The following is a 23,532-nucleotide window of genomic DNA, read 5'->3' as shown; positions in this document are numbered from 1 at the left end:
ATTTTTCTTTTTCTTTCTGACTTATTTCGCTAAGCGTGATCCCTTCTAGCTTCATCCATGTTGCTGCAAACTGCATGTGTTTATATTTTTTGATTGCTGAGTAATATTCCATTGTGTATATGTACCACATCTTCTTGATCCAGTCATCTATTTTTGGGCATTTGGGCTGTTTCCATAGCTTAGCTATTGTAAATAGTGCTGCCATAAACATAGGGGTGCAGGTGTCCTTTGGAATTGATGTTTCTGTGTCCTTTGGGTAAATACCTAGGAGTGGAATTGCTGGATCATATGGAAGCTCTATGTTTAGTTGGTCAAGAAATCTCCACACAGCTCTCCATGGTGGTTGGACCAGTTTGCACTCCCACCAGCAATGCAGGAGAGTTCCTTTTTCTCCACAACCTCGCCAACGTTTGTTGTTACTAGTTTTTTTACAACTATTAACAGAACTAAAATAACACATTGACAGCAACACAATATTAGTAGGAAAGCACAATACATTCTTTACACCATGTATCATCAAACAAAAATTAGACAAGGAAATAATGCCCTTCAATGAACCCATGGATCAGATGGACTTATTGGAATAGAGGTAAAATTAAAACAGATGCCACAGAAATAGAGAGGTTCCTAAGAGACTACTATGAGCATCTATATGTGTACAAACTGGACAATCTAGAATAAATGGACAGACTTTTATAATCATACAACCTTTTAGCACTGACCAGGATGAAATAGATTAAATAGACCAAACACATACACGAAAATCACAAGTGTAATCAAAAGTGCCCCAAAAATGAAAGCTCAGGACCAGATGGCTTCACTAGTGAATTCCACCCAAACTTTCAAGAGTGTCTAATACCTATCTTTAAATGCTTCAAAAAAATTGAAAACGAGGGAAAGCTTCCAAACACGTATCACTTCAAGATCCACCCATTTTTTCCCAAGAGGCACTGTTTCATCTTTTTAAGTAGCTGCATAGTATTCCATTGAGTATATATTCCATAATTTCTTTATTCATTCATCTGTCAGTGGGTATTTTAGGTTGGGTCCATGACTTGACTATTGTTACTGTTGTTATGACCATAGGAGTGCATAAATCTTTTCATATTAGTGTTTTTATATTCTTTGGGCAAAGACCTAGCAGTGATATTGCTGGATCATATGGTATTTCTATTTTTATTTTTTTTTAAAGGAAACTCCATACTGTTTTCCATAGAGGTTGCACCAAACTGTTTGCCCACCAACAAGGAATCTTCCTTTTTCTCCACATCCTTGCCAAAATTGCTTCCAGTCTTTTTGATTTAGGCCATTCTCACATAGGTGAGGTATATCTCACTGTGTTTTAATTTGCATTTTTCTTATTATAGGTGATACTGAGCTTTCCCTCCCCCATGTACCTGCAGGCAATCTGCATGTCTTGAGAAATGTCTAAGTCTGTTTTTTTTTTTTTTAGAGTGAGGTGTTTTTTTTTGTTTCGTTCTTTATGTGTTTTGGAAATTAACTCCTTGTAGAATGTGTGATGTGCAGATATCTTCTGCCACTCTATAGGTTGCTTTTTTGTTTTTGTGGTGGTTTATTTTGTGATACAAAAGCTTTTTAGTTTGATGTAGTTCCCCCTTGTTTAATTTTGTTTTTACTTCCCTTGCCATTGGAGTTATATCCCTAGACACATCTCTGTGGTTGATGTCCAGGAGTGTCTTCTATGATTTCTTTAATGTATTTTATGGTTTCAGGTCTTATGTCCAAGTCTTTAATCCAAATTGATTTAGATTTTATGTCTGGAGTCAAGTAAGGATTTAGTTTCATTTTGTTTTTTATGAAGCAAGTTCCCCAACACCATTTGTTAGAAGCTTTTCTTTATTACTGTGGCTTCTTTTGTCAAAGATTAACTGGCGGTGTTTGGGTAGTTTTACTTCTGGGTTCTTCACTTTATGTTCCATTTTTATTCCAATACCATAATGTTTTAATTACTATCCCTATATAGTATAGCAAATGTGATACCTCCATCTTTCCTCCTTTCCCTCAGGATTGCTTTGGCTGTCTAGGGTCTTTTGTGTTTCCATAGAAATTTTACAGTTGTTCTATTTCCTTGAAGAATGTCATCAGGATTTTGATAGCTCATACACTGAATCTGTAAATCGCTTCAGGTAATATAGCCATTCTAAAAACTGTTTTTCTTATAATCCATGAACATGGGCTGTCTTTCCATTTTTTTTTTTTGGTATCTTCTTTTATATCTTTTGACAGTGTTTATAGTTTTCAGTGTATAGCTCCTTCATCTTCTTTGTTAGGTTTAGTCCCAGGCAATTCATTGCATATAGAAATGCAACCGACTTTTGTGTATTGATGTGATCTAGCACTATCACTACTAGGTATTTGTCTAAAGAATATGAAAACACTAATATGAAAAGATTTATGTACTCCTATGGTCAAAGCAATATTAGTCACAATAGTGAAGTTGTGGAGCCAATCTAAAATCTAAAATACCCATTGACAGCTGATAAAGAAATTATGGACTATATATTCAATGGAATACTACTCAGCTATTTAAAAAGATGAAACAGTACCTCTTGGAACAAAATGAATGGATCTTGAGGTGACTGTGTTAAGTGAAATAAGAAAGTGAAGGGTAGTTGCCAGATGGTTTCACTCATTTTTGGAATATAAATAATTAAAGAAAACAACTGGGAAAGCACCAGGAATAGTGTCTGGGGTCTATAAAAAATAAGCTGTTTACCAGAGAGCATGGGAGGAGGAGGAGAGGAAGGGGGTAGAAAGGGAAGGTGACAGGGTTGTGGCACTGAAGACTTGGAGGGTGAGTGAGTCATGTATACATGAAGTGTAAATTGTATTCTCAGAATTACATAGTCCTGTAAACTAGTGGCAATCAATAAAATGTGAAGAGGAAAAAAACCCAACAGCCTGGTACCCATCGAGAAAAGGCTAGTTTAGCACTAAAGCAGGAAGCTCTTTTAGGATGCTTGCCATTTGGTCTATTCCATGGTTTTTTGGTTTTTTGTGTGTTGTTTTTTTTTTTTTGCTAGAGTGGTTTTAAAAAAATGCTAGAATTTCCTTGAGGTTTAAACTTGCCTCCAGATCCAGTTGATGGTTCTTTTCGGTATTTCTGGTGTACAATGCCCTGTACAAATCTGAAGTACAAAAATAAGCTGAGTGGGTTCACATCAACCTTCTATCCTCACTGACTTTGGTCCAAGTTTACCTTGATCAGCATGCTGGAACCAAGCAAATTGTACAGAGACACACTGTCTTTCCAGGCAGCTTTTTCTCTGAACTGTTGTGATACAGTTGTATTCATTTTCACATTTTAATAAAACATGGATCTTAAACCAACCACAAACTATTTGTTTTAATAGTAAAATCACAGCTCTTTCAAATTTTCGCAAGGGAGAGTATTCTTGAGTCAGTGAATTGTTAGCCTTTTATTTTTCAATGTGGCATTGATCCTTCTCTCTCTCCCCTTGTCTCTAGTCCCTATTACTGCTTCTCTAAAGCCAACCAGGGAGTGAAAGTGTCAGCCTTCTTGGATTTAGTTCTGAAATAGCCTACTGTTAAATTATTGCTTGTGTGTATTTTCTTCAACAGCAGCCTTGTTTGCCAGCAGCAGATAGGACTGAATCCCTCTTGGATCATCAAGGAGGTGCATCTAATACAACAGACACTCAGGTTGATAGTACTGTGGGTAAGTTCCTCCTTTGATTGCCGAGGGACAACTCTGTGCTACTTGGAGTAGGCATCAGGATATAAATCATGGACAGGAAAATTGACTTTATACATGAGTGAGGGAAGAAAATAGTGTGCCCCAAATGAATATGAGCCATGTGGATGGCTGTCAGGAAAAAGGAGAATAAATACATAACAAGTTTGGGTTTTCTCTCTGATCCTCTTGGCAGGATCTTGCTTCAGATCATCTTAGTTAAAACAGACAGAACCAGGTGGTGAAACAGCTTTAAATCTCCATATTCCACAGTTTTTCATAGTATTTAACAGTAGTCAGAATTGATGGTGACAAGAATAATACAATTTTATAAGTCCTTTAACGACCTTTAAGTCCACTTTTTCATTTGGTAATGAAGTTTGGCAGAGAAGCTATTTTACAGACATGAAACTAAGGCCCAGAGCAATTTAATAACTTGCCCATGGGCATCTAACAAGAAGGTCCTGGAGCTGAAACCAGAATTGAATCTGTTGTCCAAAAGCCAGCAGGCCATGGAGCTTAGTTGACAATAACTGTAGATGTTCTTTTGTTGGGGAACTACTGCTGTCTCTTTGTGCCACAGAAATTCTCTGTGCGGTAATAAATTTTAAAAAATTTCTTTATGATTCAAGTAGAAAACTCAAGTGATTTGATTGTAGGAACATAGTAAGAAAAAATAGCATAACCTTTTTTCTCTAGTTTATTCAGCCTTATTCTCTCAACTGAATCCTCCTTATTGATTTTTTAAACCTGCAAATATTTCTGCCTTGAAAACAAACCATTCACCACACTGAAGAAGGACGTTGAGGGATGGGGGAACAAGAGCTTATAACCTAAGTAACTTGGGAAAACTGACCAGATACCACTAGGCTAAAAACAAAGAGAACTGAACATAATTATTGAACTCTACTTAATAAATTTGGTTCTCAAAGGGCTATAGGTTAGAAACTCTGAAATTTTATATATATTCATATGTATACAGTTTAAGAAAATAGAGTTGATAGCTAGGTTTCTCACTGTTGGGAGTTGCAAAGGACAGGAACAGAGGAGGCTGGGGTGAACTCTGGTATTAATCTGGAATTGAGGGTATCAGTGTATAGCATGATTTTTAACTATGTAGAGTGATAGAGAAATAAATATAGCTATATGTATGCATGTGTAGTATGTATTTTTGACTCTTGAAATACTGAGAGGGCCTAGAAGCACCAGCACTCCATAGCAGTGGATACATGTAATGCTTAGATCTGGGATTCTGAATACTGTTCCCCAATAAAAGGAACTAGGGCTACTTGGAGAAGTGATTGATTCCAGGAATGGAGCAGAAAAAATGCAGGATGAACCTGGAGCATCTCATGATGCCAAACAATAGAAGTGCTAAAAGGTACTTACTGAAAGGGCATAGGAATCAAGCCGAAAGAGCTTCCAGTAGCTAACGCTGGAACAGTTTGATCAGGAAAATAATATAGCATTGATTGGGCTCTCATTCATAGAATAAAATAAATATCCATGAATCCATATTAATCTAACTAGGAAAGAAAGGGCTGTTACTCCTTAAGAATTCCAGTGAATAAATACAGAGGGACTGTTCAAGGGCAATAGAAAACTCAGCATTATCCTCACAGCACAGTAATAGTTACATAGGGAAGATCCACTGATAGACATTAAAATTAGAAGGTTTGAGAAGATGCATGGCATTTGAATGGTCTAAAGGTATCTTTCCCAAGATACTTAATTATTACAAAGGGGAAAATAGTAACTTTATACTGGAGAAACCCAACAGATGCTACTTTAGGTTAACACCAGCAATAAGACATATTAACACTGACCCCCACCCTACCCAATATAATGCACCAAGGCCATAGCACTTCTGTGGTGTTCTTGCCAAAGGCATGTAACCTCATTCTACTAATACGAGAACATCAGAAAATCCAGATTGAGGAACTTCATACAAAAATTACGAAATCATTCTTGTCTTCAAGGAACTTAGTGTTTACAACCCAGTAATATAATAATTAATGTGGATGGGCTTGGAGACCTGGACAACTGGGTTCAAGTGATGCCTCTACTTGAAGTGAGAGTGCCTTGAGTATGTCATTTAACCTGCGTGGGTAACAAATCTTTCCTCAGGATTGTTGCAGAAATAGAATCCTGTAAATTAAAGGTCTTAGTGCTGCAGACACAAAGTAAACTCCTGCTGAAGTAGTAGTTGCGATGTTACTAGGAGAAATGTCAATACAAAGTGGCATTCCAGTGCCAAGACAGTTCTGTAAACACCAAGATGGAATGAATTCTAAGGAAGGAGACCAACCCAGGATGGTCAGAGAGGATACCCTAGAGGTAGATGTTCAGTGGAGCATGAATAAAAATTTTGATTAAAAGCAAACTTAGATAAAGAGGCCACGTGCTGAGATAAAAGTAAAGAATTTGTAATATGGTAGGAACTTAACTCTACCTCTCAATAGCTGTAATTTTAGGTGAATTCGATTTTAAACCTGGATTGCTTCATGAAGTGGTATCTGTCCTAACCTTTTCAAATTGTTGTTAGTAATAGATGTAAAAATATATGTTGTACAATAGAATATGGTATAAATGTCAAGCATTTATTATTGAATCAATACCTTAGTGGAGAGTGTGGCCTGAAAGAGTTGGAAACATAAGTCTGAGTCTAAAGTCACATTTACTAGTCATTTTAGCTCAGTTTTAATTTCCTCATCTCAAAAACAAAATAATATTCCTTGTCTCATTACAACATTTTAAAGATAAATTACTGTTCATTGGTGAGGTCTGCTAGCAGCCAAGCAGAGTTGAAGCACTGAGCTGTGAAGCTGATACACACTGGGGCCTCGATCAGTGGTGACTTTCATCAAAGCTAAAAATGATAGCCTTTGGATGCTGTATATTTAGCACATACATAATGTGTGACAAGCAATGCGACATATGCTTTTTTCAGATCCCATGTTAGATCTGGATATTCAAGAACTAGCCAGTCTTACTACTGGTGGAGGAGATTTGGAGAATTTTGAAAGACTATTTTCCAAGTTAAAGGAAATGAAAGGTAATCTGATCCATTATGTCTAATGTGTTCCCATACTGATGCTCATCTGTTTTATGTAGTAGGGTTTTATTTTGTAACTGCTCATTGGATTCCATCTTCTGCTTTCAGCTGTCTTGAGAAACTTAGCTGCTGGGGAACTGTGCTGTCCTTTGTGGGTAAAAATACCCTGGGGAAAATTTTCCATTTCTCTTTCCTCTTCCTTTCCCTCCTTCTCTTGCCTCCCTCTGTTTCTCTCAATGTGTCCCATTAACATGGAAACTATAAGGTACCTACCACATTACTCACATCACTCTTATCTGGAAAATGTGAAGACTTAAACTTTCTGACAGCTGTAATATCGGCACCATAAACGTGATTTTGAACTCCATCTCCCATCTTCGAGTGTTAAAATAATCATACTCCAGAATTTCCTGTACTAATTAGATGAATTTCTTAAACAATTATTTTCCCCCTAGACAAAGCTGCGACGCTTCCTCATGAACAAAGAAAAGTTCATGCAGAAAAGGTGAGCCACCTGCCAGGTATTTATTAAATAACCTATAAAAGGCCAGTGCTACTAGAATTATGTGTCATCCTTGTTTATTTCTGTAGTCTTAATGTGTGAGCTTTGCACTGGATATTAACTTAAACTAGTTGAGTATTTAATATAGTTGGTGCAGTCAATGCAGTGTTTCCAAATGTATATTGAGTGACATGAAACCTTCATTGTGACTCTAGATGTTTGTCTTCCTTACTGTTGGGCCGGGCAACTTACTTTTTGTTGTTAATACCAATGCAACACATGTTTGTTCTTGGCAGGAAATGTACATGGTTTAAGGTATTCCATTGTATGAGTGTTTTTTACTTTATTTGATTTCCTTTTGAACATTTAGGACATGCATTTTTTGCTTCAGTAAAAAGTTAAGTTGTGGATAGCCATACATATCACCTTTGTTTACAGTTCTGATTGTATCCTGAGTATAAATTTTTAGAAGTTGAGATCCTGAGTCAGGGTATTCAAAGATTTTGATATATTGCCAGACGGCTGGGGGAGAGCAATGTAGACTCTAGATCTTAATTCAAAATATGACATGAACTGAGCTGAAAAGAAGCTGTTGCTGAAATTTTTTCTTTTTTTTAAATTTTAATTTTGGAGTTACATTTTTGCTTTTTCATGTGTACACATGTTCACTCACCCTCCACCAACTATCCATGCCAATACCCCATCTGCCACCCTCCCCTGGTCCCTCCTCCCTCTCTCCTATTCCCTCTGGTTATCATTAAATTCTTTTACTAAGTCCAAGATTTATTCCTGCTGTATTTTGCCTGTATATATTTTCTGGATGTTTATATTCCGAGAGAAGTCAAACCATTCAACATCTGTCTTTCGCACTTATTTCACTTAACATCATCACCTTGAGCTCTACCCATTTTGTTTCAGAAAAACCCACTGTTTCATCTTTTTAACAGCTGTGTAATATTCCATGGTCTCTCTATCCATTGTCTGTTGGAAGGCACATAGGTTGGTTCCATGACTTGGCAATTGAGGACAATGTTGCTGTGTACATAGTGTTGCCTAAAATTTGTTACTTGCATCTTTCTACAGGTGGCCAAAGCATTCTGGATGGCAATTGGGGGAGACAGAGATGAAATTGAAGGCCTTTCATCTGATGAAGAACACTAAATTATTCATACTAGGCTTTGACTAACAGATTCTCACTCTCTCTACGTGAGCTGCTACCCTGTTCACCTTGTTATAGTTTGCTGAAATTTCCATTATGTTGGGCGCCTGACTTATTTATAGGGTTCCCTTAATTTTTGTTGTTAGTGGGGTGATGATGGAGAAATCTTTTCTCTCTTCATACATTGTGAGGGAGTAAGGAATATAAAAGACAATACAGAGTGAGAATATTTCAAATACACTTTTTTGTTCTTGGAACAGGAGTCAAATGAACAGGAGTCTGTGTGATTTTCCCAAGTGAGAGAAGAAGAAGAGCACCAAGCCATTCCTTGTCAGTCATTTAAATAGCATTTCCTGCATCCACGCTTGATTACTACACATCAGGAGTTTGTGTCCCCTTTCTGTATGTCCTGGATTTTTTTTTTTTCAAGGCGCTTGCTGCGCTGCACTCTGATGTGCTTCACGGGAAGAAAGGTCAGATGCGGATTTGGTTTGTGCTGTAGTGTGGGGGTGAAAGGAGTCAAATCAGTGGTCCGCTAGTTAATCTCTAGCTAAACAACTGCTTTGCAGCATTTTATTGAAAATACAGTGTCTGAGCTCATGCTAGAGAGCATTAAGAAACCAGTGTGAATTTTTAGACTACAATATGATGCAAAGGTTTCCTGCTCTGGTAGGGATAATTTGCAAGTTGTGGGGGGTTTTGTGTGTGTAAGAGGGAGATCCTTAAGGAATTCCCTTTGTGGGCCATGGCAGCAGCAGAATGTGATGACATACTGAGATAGGTGGGTAATATTACCATGAAGAGACTCTTTAGTCACTAGAGTCCCCTCCTGCTACTTGCGATGTCACAGCTGTGTTGTCACACTTTATTCCCTCAGAACTATGCCCCCTCTTTGCTCTGAAAGCCAAACTGAGGTCACTGCTTAAATAGTAATACCAGGAGTAGCCGAGGTGAGAAGGGATGTCAAACATTAGGCAATGAATCCCTGAGTGACTGGTGATAACTCCAGGGTTGGTAGCTCCTCCAAGGCCGAGTGGGTCAACTCCAGGGGAACTGATCACCACAGGGAAAATTTTCGAAGGAAGCATGGAAAATACAGCAAATAAAAATCCTTATTTCTGTTTTTATAGACACTTTGTAATGCATGTCATTAACCTTCACTGCGGCAAGTCGTCACCATTGCTCTCAGTTGGCACAGGGCACCGGGTTGCTTGGACTGTCCTAGCACGCAGACTGCTTCTGAGCTGTGAGCCCCTTTGGTTCCCCGGCAGAAACACATTCCAGGCCCCTTTGTGCACCACCTTCTAAACACTGAAAAGCCAGCAGAGGAATGAAATGCCCCGGGTGCTGGGTCAGAGCCACTCTGGGAGGGAAGGGGTCAGCGACTAGAACATTCAGGAAGTGCCATTCAGGGCATGTTGGAGGTTATCTTGCTTGATGGTATTTTTTCCCTCCCTCCTCACCTTTTTCAAAGCTATTCTAAAGGTCTTTAAGACTTTTGAGACTCCATCAGTATTTCCTTGAGGTGATGTCGTTCACTTTGATTAGGAATGTAGGAAAACTGGCTCTGGGGTTGCAAAATGGAAGGTGGAGCACATTTTTCTTAAAATATGAAAGGTTTTAGAAAATATATGAGGTCACATGGTTAGGGAAAACAGACTAGAAAAGACTGAACTTGATTGTGTGTATTAAAAAACATGATTAAAATATGATTGATTTATAAATTTGGAGTATCCATATGATGATTTGTTTTTTAATAGGGGATGTGGGAAGCCTTAGATCTTTCACTGGATTAGGCATAAATAGTGAATAATCTAAGAGTTCGTCACACTCTGTTTTGGACTCCATCCTGCAGATGTATAATATCAACTGTTTTCAAGACCTCAGCTCTCTGGGGGTCTCGGCCCTTTGTAGGGGACGTGTGGGATAAAGTATCCACTGATATGTGCTAAAGACCCTGTTGAGAACAGTGATCCCAATACTAATACTGGAGTAAAGGCTGCAGTTTAGAGTGACCTTCATGCTGCCACAAGGTTTCGTGAACTGTCCATCTGGGATTTAAAATGTGAGATGGTTTTTTTGTCTTCTTGAACATTTCTTTGTGTGATACAGTGTCTGGCACATAACAGGCTCTTAATTGTGGTTTGGGCCTATATGTTTAATAATTTGCTGAATATGATCACATAGTTTGAAAGTCTGTAAGTGTTGGAAGGTAGGGAGAGATAAGAATAAACTTATCCCTGAGAAAATCATGTTATGTAATAATTTTAGAGTGATGAGGACATCGCGATTTTTATAATTTTAAAATATGTTTTCCTGCCAGAGTATAAGATTGACAGAACCAGTTTGTTCTCTATTTATAGAACTTGGCCACATCTAATTGAAAGAAGCTAGAGATTCAGGGGAGCTAGACTAGATGGCTGAGTAATATGGGATGTGGTTCAAACACCATAGAGCATGTCAGGCCATCACTGCAAACTACTTTTAACAGGTGAAATGTGATATATGGATAATTTCATGTTCCCACGGTGGAGAGATGGGGCTAAACATTTTTACCATGACTGATCCCCTTAACCTTCAGCCAGTGTCTTGACAATGGCCATCGAGAGAACACGTGGAATGCTCCTTGCCCTTCCTTGGCCTGTGTGGAAAAACAGTCTTAGAAGAATCACTGTCTAAGGGTAAGATGAGAGCTCACAAACTATTCTGAGCTTGAGTGTTTGCTGATGCGGAGCTAAACTTAGCAAACATGTGTCTAGTGTGGTCAGAGGTTCTGATTCATTGAACGTTCTGATTGATGGAGACAGATTTCCAGAGACTGCTATAATGAGTTAGTTGCCCTTCACTCCCCGAAATTTTAAAGTAGATAGTTCAGCTATCGCGTTCTATCATTTAATGCCAACTCTTATTAGAGGACTGTAGGTAAAGAAAGTGCAAAAAAATCCAGTCACATGGACTCAACTCAGGAGCTCCTTACTACAGGATCATTTTACAAACAACACCCTATTAACTTTCCCATAATTTGTGTGACTTCTAAAGGTAGAATGCTGACTTGGGCAGGGCATATTCCAGTTTATTTAGATTCCCCTTGGGGCTTAGTGTAGTGATCCATCCTGGCACTTCTTATATGTAAGTTCTTGAAGAAAGGGTCTTAGAAATTTCCAGTGTTTCACATTTGGGGGATTACTTATGCCTGTTATTAACATCTTAATTCATGCAGATCCCTGTATTCTGAATTACCTGTGCTGCATTATGGTTCCTCCTGCATCAGAGTGTCTTTCTCGATTTCTGAGGTGTTTCTCTGATTTGCCGAATGAAGAATTAAGAAGAGGGGTAATAGCAACAGCGTGGGCTTTTTGTTGAAACCCCGCAGAGCCCCACTCCAGCTGTTAATATTTACAGTTCTACTTAGTTTCCTGTTGGAAAAGTATTGATTCAAAATCTGGACCTAATGGTTATTATTGCATCTTTGGAACACAGGTTTGGAAAGAAATTTTCCTTTGAGACCTTTTTCTCTCTGTCCATCTGTTTATAGGCTCAGACCCCCTCCACAACTACACACACAACTGTTTGACCAGCCCCGCTCATTTTCTCCTTTGAAGGATGTGACCAATCATTTGCTTTTTCCCCTTTCTTTTTAGCAACCAGGTGGCTTTATGCTACAAAAATGTGGGCTAACGCAGCCTCTGCAGTGCCAGTTCGATCCCCGGCCACCAGCGAGGGTCCCACCAAAAAAAAAAAAAAAAAAAAAAAATGTGGGCTAAGTGAGGCCTGGGGTAGGAATTTTATGGAAACAGCAATGCAATTTAGCAGAGAGAAGATTCTCTTCACCTGAAGCTCAAGGCTGTGGTCTAAACCAATCCCCAGGATGCCGTTAATGGTGTTAGAAGTCCTCAAATGAAATTGAGAAAATGCAGCTGTAATCACTTCCATTACCTTGGTGAGAGCTGAAGCAAGGATTCAGGGTCCAACCAACACTGACTGAACCCTCATGGTGCCAGACTGTGCCAGGTGTGGCAGAGGCTGCAGACTTGGGTAAGGATGTGGGTTCTGTTCTCTAGTTTCTCAGCCAACTCATGTGGGAATAGGGGGTGAGCAGGACAGGGCCACAAAAGGTAGTGGGCTAAGCAGAATGTCAAGAGTGCTGTGCCCAAGTTTAATGGCTATGGGAAGGAGAGAACAGAATGGGTTGGGCAGGGCAAAAAGTGCGTCTTGGAATACTTTCTCAACCCAGAGTCCACCCCAGAGTTTTCTGACTCAGTAGGTCTGGGTGCTGCCCCAGGAAATGTATTTCTAGTCTCAGATGATCCTGATGCTGCTGGCCAGGGACCACACTTTGGGATCCACTGACTTAGAGGAAGTAATACTTGAACTAGAAGGGGAAAAACATGGGCAGGTGGGTGGAGGCAGCAAAATTCATAGTAGAAGTTACAGTATGAGCAAAGGCAGGAGGTCAGAGAGCAAGGGGTTATATAGGAAACGGCGGTAGAGAAGGGTGATGTTGAAGAGAACCTCAAAGTACTATTCTGTGGAGGCTGTGTTTACTCTGGAGGTAATTGGGAGGCAAAGGGTTTTACAGCAGAAGACATCTAACCATAGTTACATTCCAGGAGACTCTGGCAGCAGCATTAGCCAGCACTATCTGCCTGGACATCGAGTACGAGGCTGAGAATGGACCCAGTACTGCGGTTAGTGGTTTTCACCGTGTATAGATAATAGTGGTAACTTGGCCTTATAGTGCCATCTCTGGACCACAGGAAGACCAATATTGGAAAAGCTGTGATAAAAGGTAATGAGGATCTGCCTTTTGGCGGCTTTCCTTCAGCCATATGTAAGGACTCACTGCGGGAGAGCACAGGATCAGCTGCAGTGGAAATGGATGCAAATGATATTAAGGTAGAATCTTCTAGACACGGGCACTTGTTGATTTACTTAGTAAAACTATGTGGCAGCAAAAGAAGCCAGGGATACAAGAATGCGATGTAAATATTGCTCTCAAGGAGCACACAGGCTAGACGGGGAAGACAGACACAGTTCACGCGTTGCCGAGACTGTGGTGATAAATGCACGAAGGCTCCCTGGAGATGGAGGTGTCTAAACCGAGTCAAAGTGTTAGCCAGGTGAACTGTGGCGTGTTAGAAGGCACCAGGGCCAGGTATGTCGACTAGGGAAGAGGGTCCACATTGTAAGCAGAGAGGTCATTGGAGACAGGTCTATGGGTTACAAAGTGGAAAGCAGCCTGCCGGGGAGCTAGGTTAGGGCCAGACGATGTGGGTAAGTGTTCCATGTTAAAGACCTTTGAGTATGCCACGGACTGGGAGAGCCATAGGTCACACGAGCAGTGTGCGTGATGTGTTTATGGGAAGGCAGGCTGGAGGCTAGGGGGGTAGAGGAGAGTAGTTTGGAAGCTGGGGTGCTTGTCCAGATACTAAAGAGTCTGAAGTATGGATAATGAGGGGAGAAACAGGACTGGCCGGCTGTGGGAGGGAATGGTAGATGACTGACAAGCGCCGATTTTCATGGCTACAGGGTGGTACGGGTCATAAAGGCAATGATGAATTCTGTTTTTAAATTGAGCTCGAAGTACTTGTGGCACCTCCACATACCAATAGCCAGCAGGCTGCGAGATAGGAGTCTGAAGCTCAGGATTGATGTCTGGGTTATAAATACTGATTTGGGAGTTGTTAGCATTTATGTGGCTTGAAATCATGCCGGTGGATGAGATCACTAGGGGAAGAATGTCAAGAACACCAGCATGGAGGGAGCAGGCAGAAGGAAGCGCATGCCCAGGAAAGAGATGACAAGGCTGAGGAGAATTGGCATGTTCAGGGGTGGGCCTTTCCAAAAGGGAGGTTCGGTCAGCAGGATCAGCTGCAGCAGAGCTGATGGAGACCCAAGAAGACATGCACTTACCTCAGGACTTGAAGAATAGGGGAGTCAGAAAGGAGAGAATGCTTGAGTGAGGTGGAAGGTGATTTAGTTTTTTTTTTTTTTTTTGAAGCATGTTAACAGGCAGCAAGAGTTTGAAGATGTGGAGCTTAAGAAATGGGTTAGAGGTGTGGATTGGAGAGTCATTTGCTGAGGAATACAGACTAGATAAAACCTGGGGAAGTTTAAGTGTCCTAAGGAGAGGAAACTGGCCAAAGAATGACAAAAGTAAGAATTTGATGCCATTCATGGAGGCAAATCCATAGGCCCAGCGGTGCCTGGATTGTGGTGATGTCCTCAAGTAGGAATACTGCTTGTAGAAATGGCCCCGTTAAAGGATTACATTCCTGCACATTTTGCCTTCCTCCTCCCCCAAACCAAATAGCATTTTGCATTTTAATCCTGTTTCTTAATCCACATCTGGGGTCAATGTAAGATTCAGCCAAGGAAGCAACTCTGAAGTCTTTTGCTCCGTGGGAGCTAACAAAGCAATGTGAGCTGCAAAGTGTGAAAGCCCTCTTATCTATGACTCTAAAACAACCTTGGCCTGTGGACGGGTGAATTTGGTGGCACTTAGGACTCGGTGACAGTATGGAAGAGACAGGCCTGGAAAGGACGGTGATGGTCCATCATTCGCTAACAGCCATCAAGGGCAGAGGAGGTGAGGGCCACACGACAGCGCAGAGACATCAGCAGCGGGACTTGTGCAGTGGCTGGACATGGTGAGCAAGCAACACACCATTTAGGAGACCAGGACCCCTGCTCTCGTGTAAGGACTGGCTGGCACTGCGTGTTGCCCTTGGTGAGTAAATAAGGGCAGCAGGGCATCCTAGGAGGTTGTGGGGCCTGGCATGTGCTGGGTTTGTAGACATTTTCCTCTGGGCGCCCTTTCAAATGTTTTCCCCAACCAGATGTGGCAGCAAGAATGAGACTGAGCTCCTGGCACAGGAGCTTTTCAATGAAAAGTTTATTAGAAGGGCACTTACAGTGGGAAGAGGAGAGGACACAGATTCTTAACAATAGGGGGTACAATGCTTAAACAGGTGCTCTTAAGATACAAAAGTTAGAAAAATCTAAAACACTATAAATACATGCTTTTTACAAAGGTATTAAAAGGTCAGGCTGGCTGAGAAGTGAAGGTCATCGACCTCCTCCACCGTCTATCCCCCACCCAAACACACCAGAACGAGTCCAGAGCAGCCCTCTTGTGACAGCAGCAGTGGCGGTGAATGACCGCCGGGGTGAAGGTAGGTCCCTCCCTCTGTAAAGTTCTCACCTGAGGCAGGGGCTTGGGTCAGAGGACGGGCCTACCTTGCGCTGCCTGTTCTTACATGCTCTACCTGGTTGTAGCCAGTCTGGGTTGGGGGTTTCTAGATGTTGAGTCAAAAAGCCAAGGTCCCCTCAACCAATATTCAGAACTGGCATGCCCCCCAACTCCTCCTAGCCTCTGTCTGTGGGAGGAGAGAACTTTCCAGCTTTCTGCAAAAAAATTTAAATATCTGTCTTGAATGGTTTTAAGAAATTATTACATAAATATAAAAACACCAGAATGCTAGAGTATACATTACTTCAGCATAAAAAAAAAAAAGTCACAGAATGTCTCAATCCAGTTTACACGACAGGCAAATTATTTGATAGCTGTGTTTCTGAAAAGTTGCCCATGTATCAAGTCAGCTCATTGACTCCCTTCCACCGACAGGCCTCACCTGATCCGGATCTTTCTGTGCACATTTGTCTGCTCTTCTCACCCACTGGCGAAGCAGCTGAGCTTACAAGGGTGAGGTACATTGTGAAGGGAACACTTATGCCACACAAAGGAAAAGGAAAAGGGTTGCCACTGAGCCGTGTTGGGCTTTTCTTGTAGTAGAGCAAGGACATGTGTAGATGGTGAGAAAACTCCCAACTCTGCCATCTACAGTCACCCACCAGAAACAGGCTCCAGAACGTAAACTGCCCTCTCTTGCTACTGGTCACCCCTCCTGAAATCCCACAAGCTGCCTGCAGGTTCCTTTTCTTCCTCCTCCTCCTCCTCCTCTTAATGACACGGGAGCCTGGCCTAACGTGGCTCTGCAGGGCACCTCAGAAATGGCAGCCAGGCTAAGAATGAAATCAGGTATTTGCTTTCACCCCAGCCTACTCACATACATGCGTGACATGCACACTACCCAGAACTCCTCTTTTGTGGTTTCAGTAAAAGCATTTAGCCCTGGAATATTCCAAAACTCGAGGAAAGATGGAGAAAAATGAAAACTAAGCACAAGACCTGTGCTATAGCTCATTCCAATACATTTACAACGATTTAAAAAAAAATCACCACCATCAATGAAAGGCTGGAACCAGGCAACGTGAGGATAATGGAGACGTCTGCCAGCGGCCATGCCTGCGTGTGCTCCTCCTCAGGTAAGCGTCATCAAGGCCCAGCTCCTGGCCCTAGGCCTCTTTTAAAATGTCAGGTCTCCAGCAGCCTGCCAGGAAGGTGGCCAACTGAGATGATGTTCCAGCACAGGCCTGTAACCCGAACCTGCTGGGGGCAGCTACCTACCTTTTATGCTGGAAGGATCTGAGTTTCTAAATAAAGTCAGGAAGGAGGAGGGTAGGGAGGAGCGAAAAAGGGAATGAAAGTTGGCTCCTGGGGGAGGTGCTGAGGTGAAGGCCCTGCCTGGCAGGGAGCCTGGAACAACGCACGCATGGAGCGTTGCCTGGTCAGCACACCATTCAAATCCTGCTGTCCTCTTGCCCCTTTCGACTAGCCTTTTTAAAAGTTTTTAATGTATAAATGCCATCCAGACAAGAGGCTTTTGTAACTAAAAGGAAGGACACTACTATTAATGTGGCCGAAGCACCTACCTACGCAGCCTCTATGGTTGCAGTGGCCCCAACCTTCAGGTTTGAGCGCATTTATTTTCATTGGCACCAGAGGTGGGCTTGCCTACAATTCCTCACGCATCCTCCTCCAGCAGTCTAGTCCGTAAAGAAAAAAAGAAAAAAAGGCCAAGCTTTTGGAAAAACCCAAAACTAAAATTTCACTCCCCTTGGAAGTAGCCTTCAGCTCTGAGCCTTGAGGGGGCTTAGAAGCCATCCAGCTATAACCAAGCAGGACTCCTGGCGCAGCTGCACCTGGAGGACGGCTGTGTGCAGGGCACGTGCCTATTGGGGATCATGTGGCAGGTGACTAGGCCCTCAAGACCACTGCCCAGGAGGCCCTGTATTGCTCATTAGTCGGAGCTGAAATTCATAGCTGATGTCAGACCTGACCTCGAGCATGATGAACACATGTCCCGAAGGTTCAGGTAGCTTCCTGCAGCTACGAGAAGCTGCCCACAGAGTGCACCAGGCCCCAGCTTCAGACCTGCCATGTAGTGTCCCTCTCAGGTGGCGTAAGGGGTTTCTGTGTTGTCTGTGGGTTCTGTGCCAAGATCCCGTGTGAGAAGACCTAGCTCTGGTCTGAAAGTGCTCCTCTGTCTCTTCCTGTGTCCTCAGGATGCCTGGAGAACAGCCCTCCTACCTGGAAAGCTCAAGGCTAGAGCTTCAGAAGCACAGGATCCTGCAGGTGAGGCACCAGGGAGCTCCCCAAATCTCCACGTAGCATCAGAAATGTCCTCACATTTGAGATTTATACCTGCCAAAAGTATACTCTGTCCTCTCCACCTGGAATAAGACAGGACTTCCATAGGAAATCCCTTTCTTTTTCCTCATAGAAATTCCATGCAAAAATACGGGATAACTCATACAAACACAGCAGCAAAGAATAAAGTACCAATTACAATTGGCAATTTTGTCTGCTGTGTTCTGCAAAAGGCCAGTCTAAGAAAAGGGCTTTTTTCCAGTTGAAATAATTTATAATAGTTTTTCTCACTAATTGCTACTGGGAGCAGTACTTACTATATTATACAATATAACTGCCAGAGCTGTCACTGATGCTCCTCTGCCGTGAGCTAGATAATCATATATCCCAGGGGAAAGATGACAGACCTCTTTGCACCAAGCCTGTAATTTTCAAAGGTGTAAAAAAATTTTAATAGCCCTTTTCACTTGCCTGTGTTGGCCTGAGATTTTTCCCTTCTGGTGAATTTGTCTCTGTTAATTCCAGCTTCTGAAAACTGCTGGCAGGTGTCTTCTCAACAAAACCTGGAAAAGCTTCACCTTGGGAGAGACGTTGCTGGGTCCCAACTCTGGTTTCCCAGTCAATGTGCCAACCAGGGATTTTTAAAAATATATAAAACAAACATTTAAAAGAGCATATGATAAAGTTCATTTAATTAATGCAACTGACTACATAAACCAATATAGCCGAATGCATGAGAATATGGAGAATGACCGGAGACCCTCGCAGTGTAGTGCTGCCTTGGCCCAGACCCCCGTCACGGCCGCGTGCTCCCGGGAGCACTTCAGAGTTCAAATCTGAGATTAACGTGGGAATGGAAACCATACCATGCGTATGTACCGAGCCTCAGCAGGTCTCTCCTACCGTTCAGCGTGAGAAAGGACAAACATAATCAGGTTTTTAAAGAGGTGTCTGTCACCAACTTTTCCTACTGTCCTCCCCTGCACACCAGGCAGCATGCTCCGTGAGGGGAGGGGGACACGCCCCCACCTCAATCCAGGATCTGCAGAGCGCTGGGCCCAGGAAAGCTCAATCGAGGAGGTGTCAAAGCGCTGGAGGGCTGAGTGCGAGGTTTGCTAGAGACCCTGTAGGCGTTTCCCTACAGAGAATAGCCTTCCACGGTGACTTCCACGCTCCAGCTGAACAGAGGGTCATTTCCTGTTGGGCAGTGACAACCCAGGTGCTGCTGTTAAGGAAGAGGCTGGGGTGAGGGGGCGGATGGTGAAATACTACCTGTGTGCTCAGGGCATCAGAGCAGTAGCCAAGGGGCAACTATGTCCAGCAGACGTGGCTGTTCATAAAATCCGTCTCTGGTTTTGCTTCTGTTTCCGAAACCAGGTTGGAGCCACTTTGGTGGAGAACAGTTTCTTCTTGGTAACGGTGAGCTGAGTTCCAATTTTCTTCTCCACCTCCTCCAAGGCCATTTTCCCCAAGCCCACTCTCCCTGCCCTCACCCACTGTCTCTAAGACACGCTGGAACAGCGGATGCTTGGGGATCCCATCTGGGTGAGCACCTTGTCAAGCCACTGCAAGGGCCCATTCAGGTGCAGCTCGATCCAGCAGGGGGTGCTGGTCACTGTCTGTCTCCTGTAAGACAGGGAGAGAAGATGGCATAGGAACTTAAAAGATGTCCGAAAAGACCCACAGGTCAGAATACCAATCCCTGCGCGGGTGATGGTCCTCCTCCCAGAGCCGGCCTGCTAGTCCCTGCCTCGAGGAGATAACTTGCCGGAGAACTTTTGACTAAATCAGGTTCTCTTGACGGGGAAGGAGGTGGCCCTTGAAAAGTTAAAGGCAAGGTGCAAGGCACCCCACAGGCCCATCCGTTGCTATGACAGGCCCCCAACAGCGCTCCTCCAGCCTGGGCAAAGGTCTCTGGATTCCATATGTCCGGAGTGGGCACCACAACTCCCCCGTCTCCAGGCCCCAGAGGCCTTGATGACGCGTGTCTGTCTGATTGAGGGGTGTTTTTTACAAAGTGCCGACAGAGTCCACATGCCGCTGGTTCCCAGTGTGCTGATATAATTCCCATCTACGGCCTTATTTTGGAAAATCTTACAAGCAGAGCAAGCCATGGAACAATTACTGGAAAAAAACAAGGCACACCACACGTTTCTTTTCCCCAAAGCACTTTGTCTAAATTCAGGCTGGTCGATGACGTAGCTTGCAGGCGAGCTCCCAAAGGCCTCCCCTGAGCAAAGGCTATCTGCTGAGGCCGAAGGCACCGGTGCCAGCTGTGGGTGAGAGGCCCGGGCCCTGCTCACAGCCACCTCACAGAAGGGATGAAACCTTACTCTCCTTGGCCCAGGAGTGGGAGGAGGGCAGACTGTTCTGGGAAGGGGCCGCGCCCGCCCGTTAGGCCACGCAGCACTGCCAGGTGGCAGTGACATGCTGGGCCGCACAGGACTAGGCAGTGTGTCCTGCATGGTGATGCGGTGGGCCAGGGGAAGGCTTCTGCCACCATGACCCTCTTCACACCCCTCCGAGCTGCAGGGGTCTGGTGCAGAGCCAGGCAGAGGGGTGCTGGCTCGAGGGCACCACCCTCTGTGCTTGGTCTATGCTTTAAAAATAGACATGCACACTCAGTCTTGGGGTGGCTGCCTGATCTGGGGTGCTGGAAGGTGGCCCCCTGGACTGAACTCCAAGTATATAGCAAGTGAATCTCTCCCGGTTCATCTTTAAATGTTTTCCTTCCCCACTGAAAGAAAATTCATCTTCTAACCTTTCAAGTCTTCTCCTAAATGATTGCAGCCAGGCCCAAGAGGTGAGCTGAAACGTCTGTGGGGCTGGACCTTTGGGCCTGGGCTGATTTCCTCAGGTGAGAATAACTGGGTTTACAGTCTCCTGAGGGCTGACCACTTTGTGTGCACTAATGGCTCACTCATCCTGGATTTCAGAAAGACCCCCGAGACCAAGGTGCTGTGTTCTGTGGCACTGGGAGAGACAGGGGGAACAGCAGCTAAAATACGGTAAATGGAAGAGGATTTTACGGACCGAAATCCTCTAATGAGAATCTGACTTTCCATAAGTCATGCTCATCTGGATTTCATTATAAACAGTGGCCCAGCGCCAATATTGAAATGGGTTTGGCCTGGGTGCAGAATGACTGCAAAACAAAATGGATTCCAAACATCTGGAAAAATGAAGAGAAGGGGAGAGTAACTTGCAAGGCGCTGGCTCCAGCTGACGTGTGGGTACCTCCGTCTGCTGCAGGAGCTGCGGCTGGGAAGGGGGAGCAGAAAAGGCCACACAGCCCTGCCTCATGCCTGTCCATGTGTGGAAAGAAAAGGGACTGGAATCTCTAAACCCAACCCAGAGTGGTCAGAGAATGAAGAGCAGGCCACGTTTAAACCAATATCTGAAATTCTGGAAAAGCTGTTTCATTCCTGAGCAAGTAAATTTCGTTCCTTCATGACTACCCAACTCTCTTCCCTGTTTCTCAGGTTTAATAACCCACATCTTCAGGGCCATTGGAGTCCCCAAGACAGAGACGGCGCCTCACAGGGGATAGGAAGGATGAGATGAAGACAACTCCCTGGCAAGGGCTGACCCAAATCGTCTGCCCAGAGGAAGGGGAAGCAGCTGAGGGCACAGGTCTAGACAGTCCCTACAGGCTGCTTCCCCTCTGTGGGCCTGCCTTCTCTCAGCCACACAGCACCCTCGCCCAGGGTTGTGGGGAGCAGTGTGTGTTTACAACACTTGAGAAACTGAAGTGCCGGCGAACACTATTCCATATCTTGCCGGACTCGGCCTTTCCCATGAAGCTGCATGTCCCTGCTCACAAGGGTGAGGGCAGGCCTGGCTCATCTCTACACTCTGCTCTGGCCATGGGGCCCCAGACCTGACCTGTATTCCGCGCCCCAGCCTTTGACGAAGCTCATGCGGATGGTGCACATTCGTGTCAGCTGGTAGACGGCCTCGAAGCCCTGGTTGACAGACTGAGCCAGGAGGGCGGCAAACTCCTGGTTGTTGAAGATCTTCAGGTTGCATCCTGCCAACAAAACAAAAAGTGCTCTTGTGGGGATGGAAGGATGGACAAGTCAGATGCTACCCTTCTGGCTAAAGGCATCCCTGGACCACCCGGAACGTGACGATGCGCACGGCTGGGGTGACACGGTGGTGGGCTACGCTGGCCACAAACTGCATCCCCAGCACCATGATGAGGATGGGGAGATGGGGGTGTTAAATGCTGGCCTGTAGGCACCAACTCCTAGAGCGGTCGAGTGCTGAAAAGACTAAAGTGGTTCCTGAGAACAAAGAGGCCAAGGCACGATATGAGGGGACAGGGAGAAGGGCCCCCCCCCCAGCACCATCCACCCAGGCTCTGCCAGAAGTGTGCTGGGGCCAGGAGGAGGGAGAGCTGGGCCACATTTTGGCCTCTGGGCACAAAGCTGGGTCGGTATGACTTTCAGCGCAAACTGAAGGTGTGTCTAATTCTCTAGGCAGTAAAACTGGAGACAGGCACAAATAAAGTTTAGAATAAATCCCATATGAAGCTCTACCACCTGAGTGCCAGGAATGTGTCAACCAGAAAAATAAAGACAAAAGCACATGCCAGAAATGCCCCAAAGGTGAGCTGAGGTGACACAGACCCACACTGGGATCTGCTCTTGCTGTACGATTCTGGCGTGGTTGGCCACTTCCTCTTCATAAGCCTCTGTCTCCATAAAAATGAGAGGCTGGCCTCCCAGGTCCTCCTGGCTCTGACTTTGAGCTCAAACCACCACAGCCAGCTCGGTCCTCACCAGAAAGATGGGGGAGGGTCAGGAAAGGAGCAGGCAGAATGCCAAGGTGGCAACTGAGTTTCTGCTTCTCGTTTTCTCTAAGGGGAAGTGTGGTGAGGCTGGGCCACAGTGGGTTTGGCCCCCAGCAGAACCAAAAAGCAGAGGCGCACTCGATTCCAGGGTTTCAGTCAGGCCTAGTGGCTTACCCTGGCTCAGCCACTTGCCACTTATTAGCTATGTGTCTGTGGGCAGGTGGCTTACCCTCTCAACTTGTCTCAGCATGCCCCCTCACCTGGAGAGCCAGAATAAGAGAAGAGGACTGAGTGAGCAGAGCTATAAATGTACTCTGAATGCAACCCTGCCATGCTCTGAAAGGTCAAGCACTATTACTTCAGACTTCTGCACTCTAAGTTGACTGCGCCGTGGACCATTGTTCCACCATCCTCTGCGAGGGCAGGAAAGGACATGTCTCACGGGTTCACTGGCTTGACCCGAGCGCCCCTCTATCAGCCAGTCTCAGTTCATGTTCTGGACTGCACACCCGGTGGCTGCAGGCCACGTGAGCAGGCTGTGGCTGGGACATTCTGCCTCGTTTTTTTTTAAAATATTAAATTTTTATTGGTCTCCTTGGACTACACCTGTGTATTCTGTAGGGTTATAGGTCCAGTATAGGTCACGGGGCTCCCTCGCTTTGGTCTCTACACCCCCCCCCACCCCACCCCCGTCATTGTATGTACATTCAAGGAAAGTTCATGTTTGCCAATTTCAAGTTATGGCAATTCAAAGAGGTGTCTCGGATTCATGGAAAATACTTCACGGGACGTGGAGACTGTATTTCCCAAACT

At 44.2% G+C, this 23,532-nt stretch overlaps 2 protein-coding genes across 5 annotated transcripts in view; one reads left to right on the top strand and one right to left on the bottom strand.

Annotated features, from left to right (window-relative positions):
* The window catches only part of AAGAB (alpha and gamma adaptin binding protein), a gene marked incomplete at both ends in the record, with an annotated part of 46,554 nt that extends 38,121 nt beyond the window's left edge, over positions 1-8,433 (top strand). Inside the window, 4 exons of one of the 2 annotated variants that reach the window (XM_084241146.1) lie at positions 3,604-3,700; positions 6,666-6,770; positions 7,226-7,275; positions 8,356-8,433. In XM_084241146.1, the coding sequence (XP_084097272.1) occupies positions 3,604-3,700; positions 6,666-6,770; positions 7,226-7,275; positions 8,356-8,433 (330 nt within the window). The remainder of the gene's footprint in view (positions 1-3,603; positions 3,701-6,665; positions 6,771-7,225; positions 7,276-8,355) is intronic. The other variant, XM_084241145.1, reaches the window with a different exon arrangement.
* Positions 8,434-19,426: 10,993 nt separating this feature from the next.
* The window catches only part of SMAD3 (SMAD family member 3), a gene marked incomplete at both ends in the record, with an annotated part of 110,311 nt that continues 106,205 nt past the window's right edge, over positions 19,427-23,532 (bottom strand). For all 3 annotated transcript variants that reach the window (XM_084241232.1, XM_084241234.1, XM_084241233.1), the window contains 2 exons: positions 19,427-19,550; positions 21,810-21,954. In XM_084241232.1, the coding sequence (XP_084097358.1) occupies positions 19,427-19,550; positions 21,810-21,954 (269 nt within the window). The remainder of the gene's footprint in view (positions 19,551-21,809; positions 21,955-23,532) is intronic.

This window comes from Talpa europaea (genome assembly GCF_964194135.1).
Source record: "Talpa europaea genome assembly, chromosome: 8".
Taxonomy (NCBI): domain Eukaryota; kingdom Metazoa; phylum Chordata; class Mammalia; order Eulipotyphla; family Talpidae; genus Talpa; species Talpa europaea.
The sequence above is the reverse complement of the archived record's forward strand: the minus strand, read 5'-3'. Positions and strand labels throughout refer to the sequence as shown.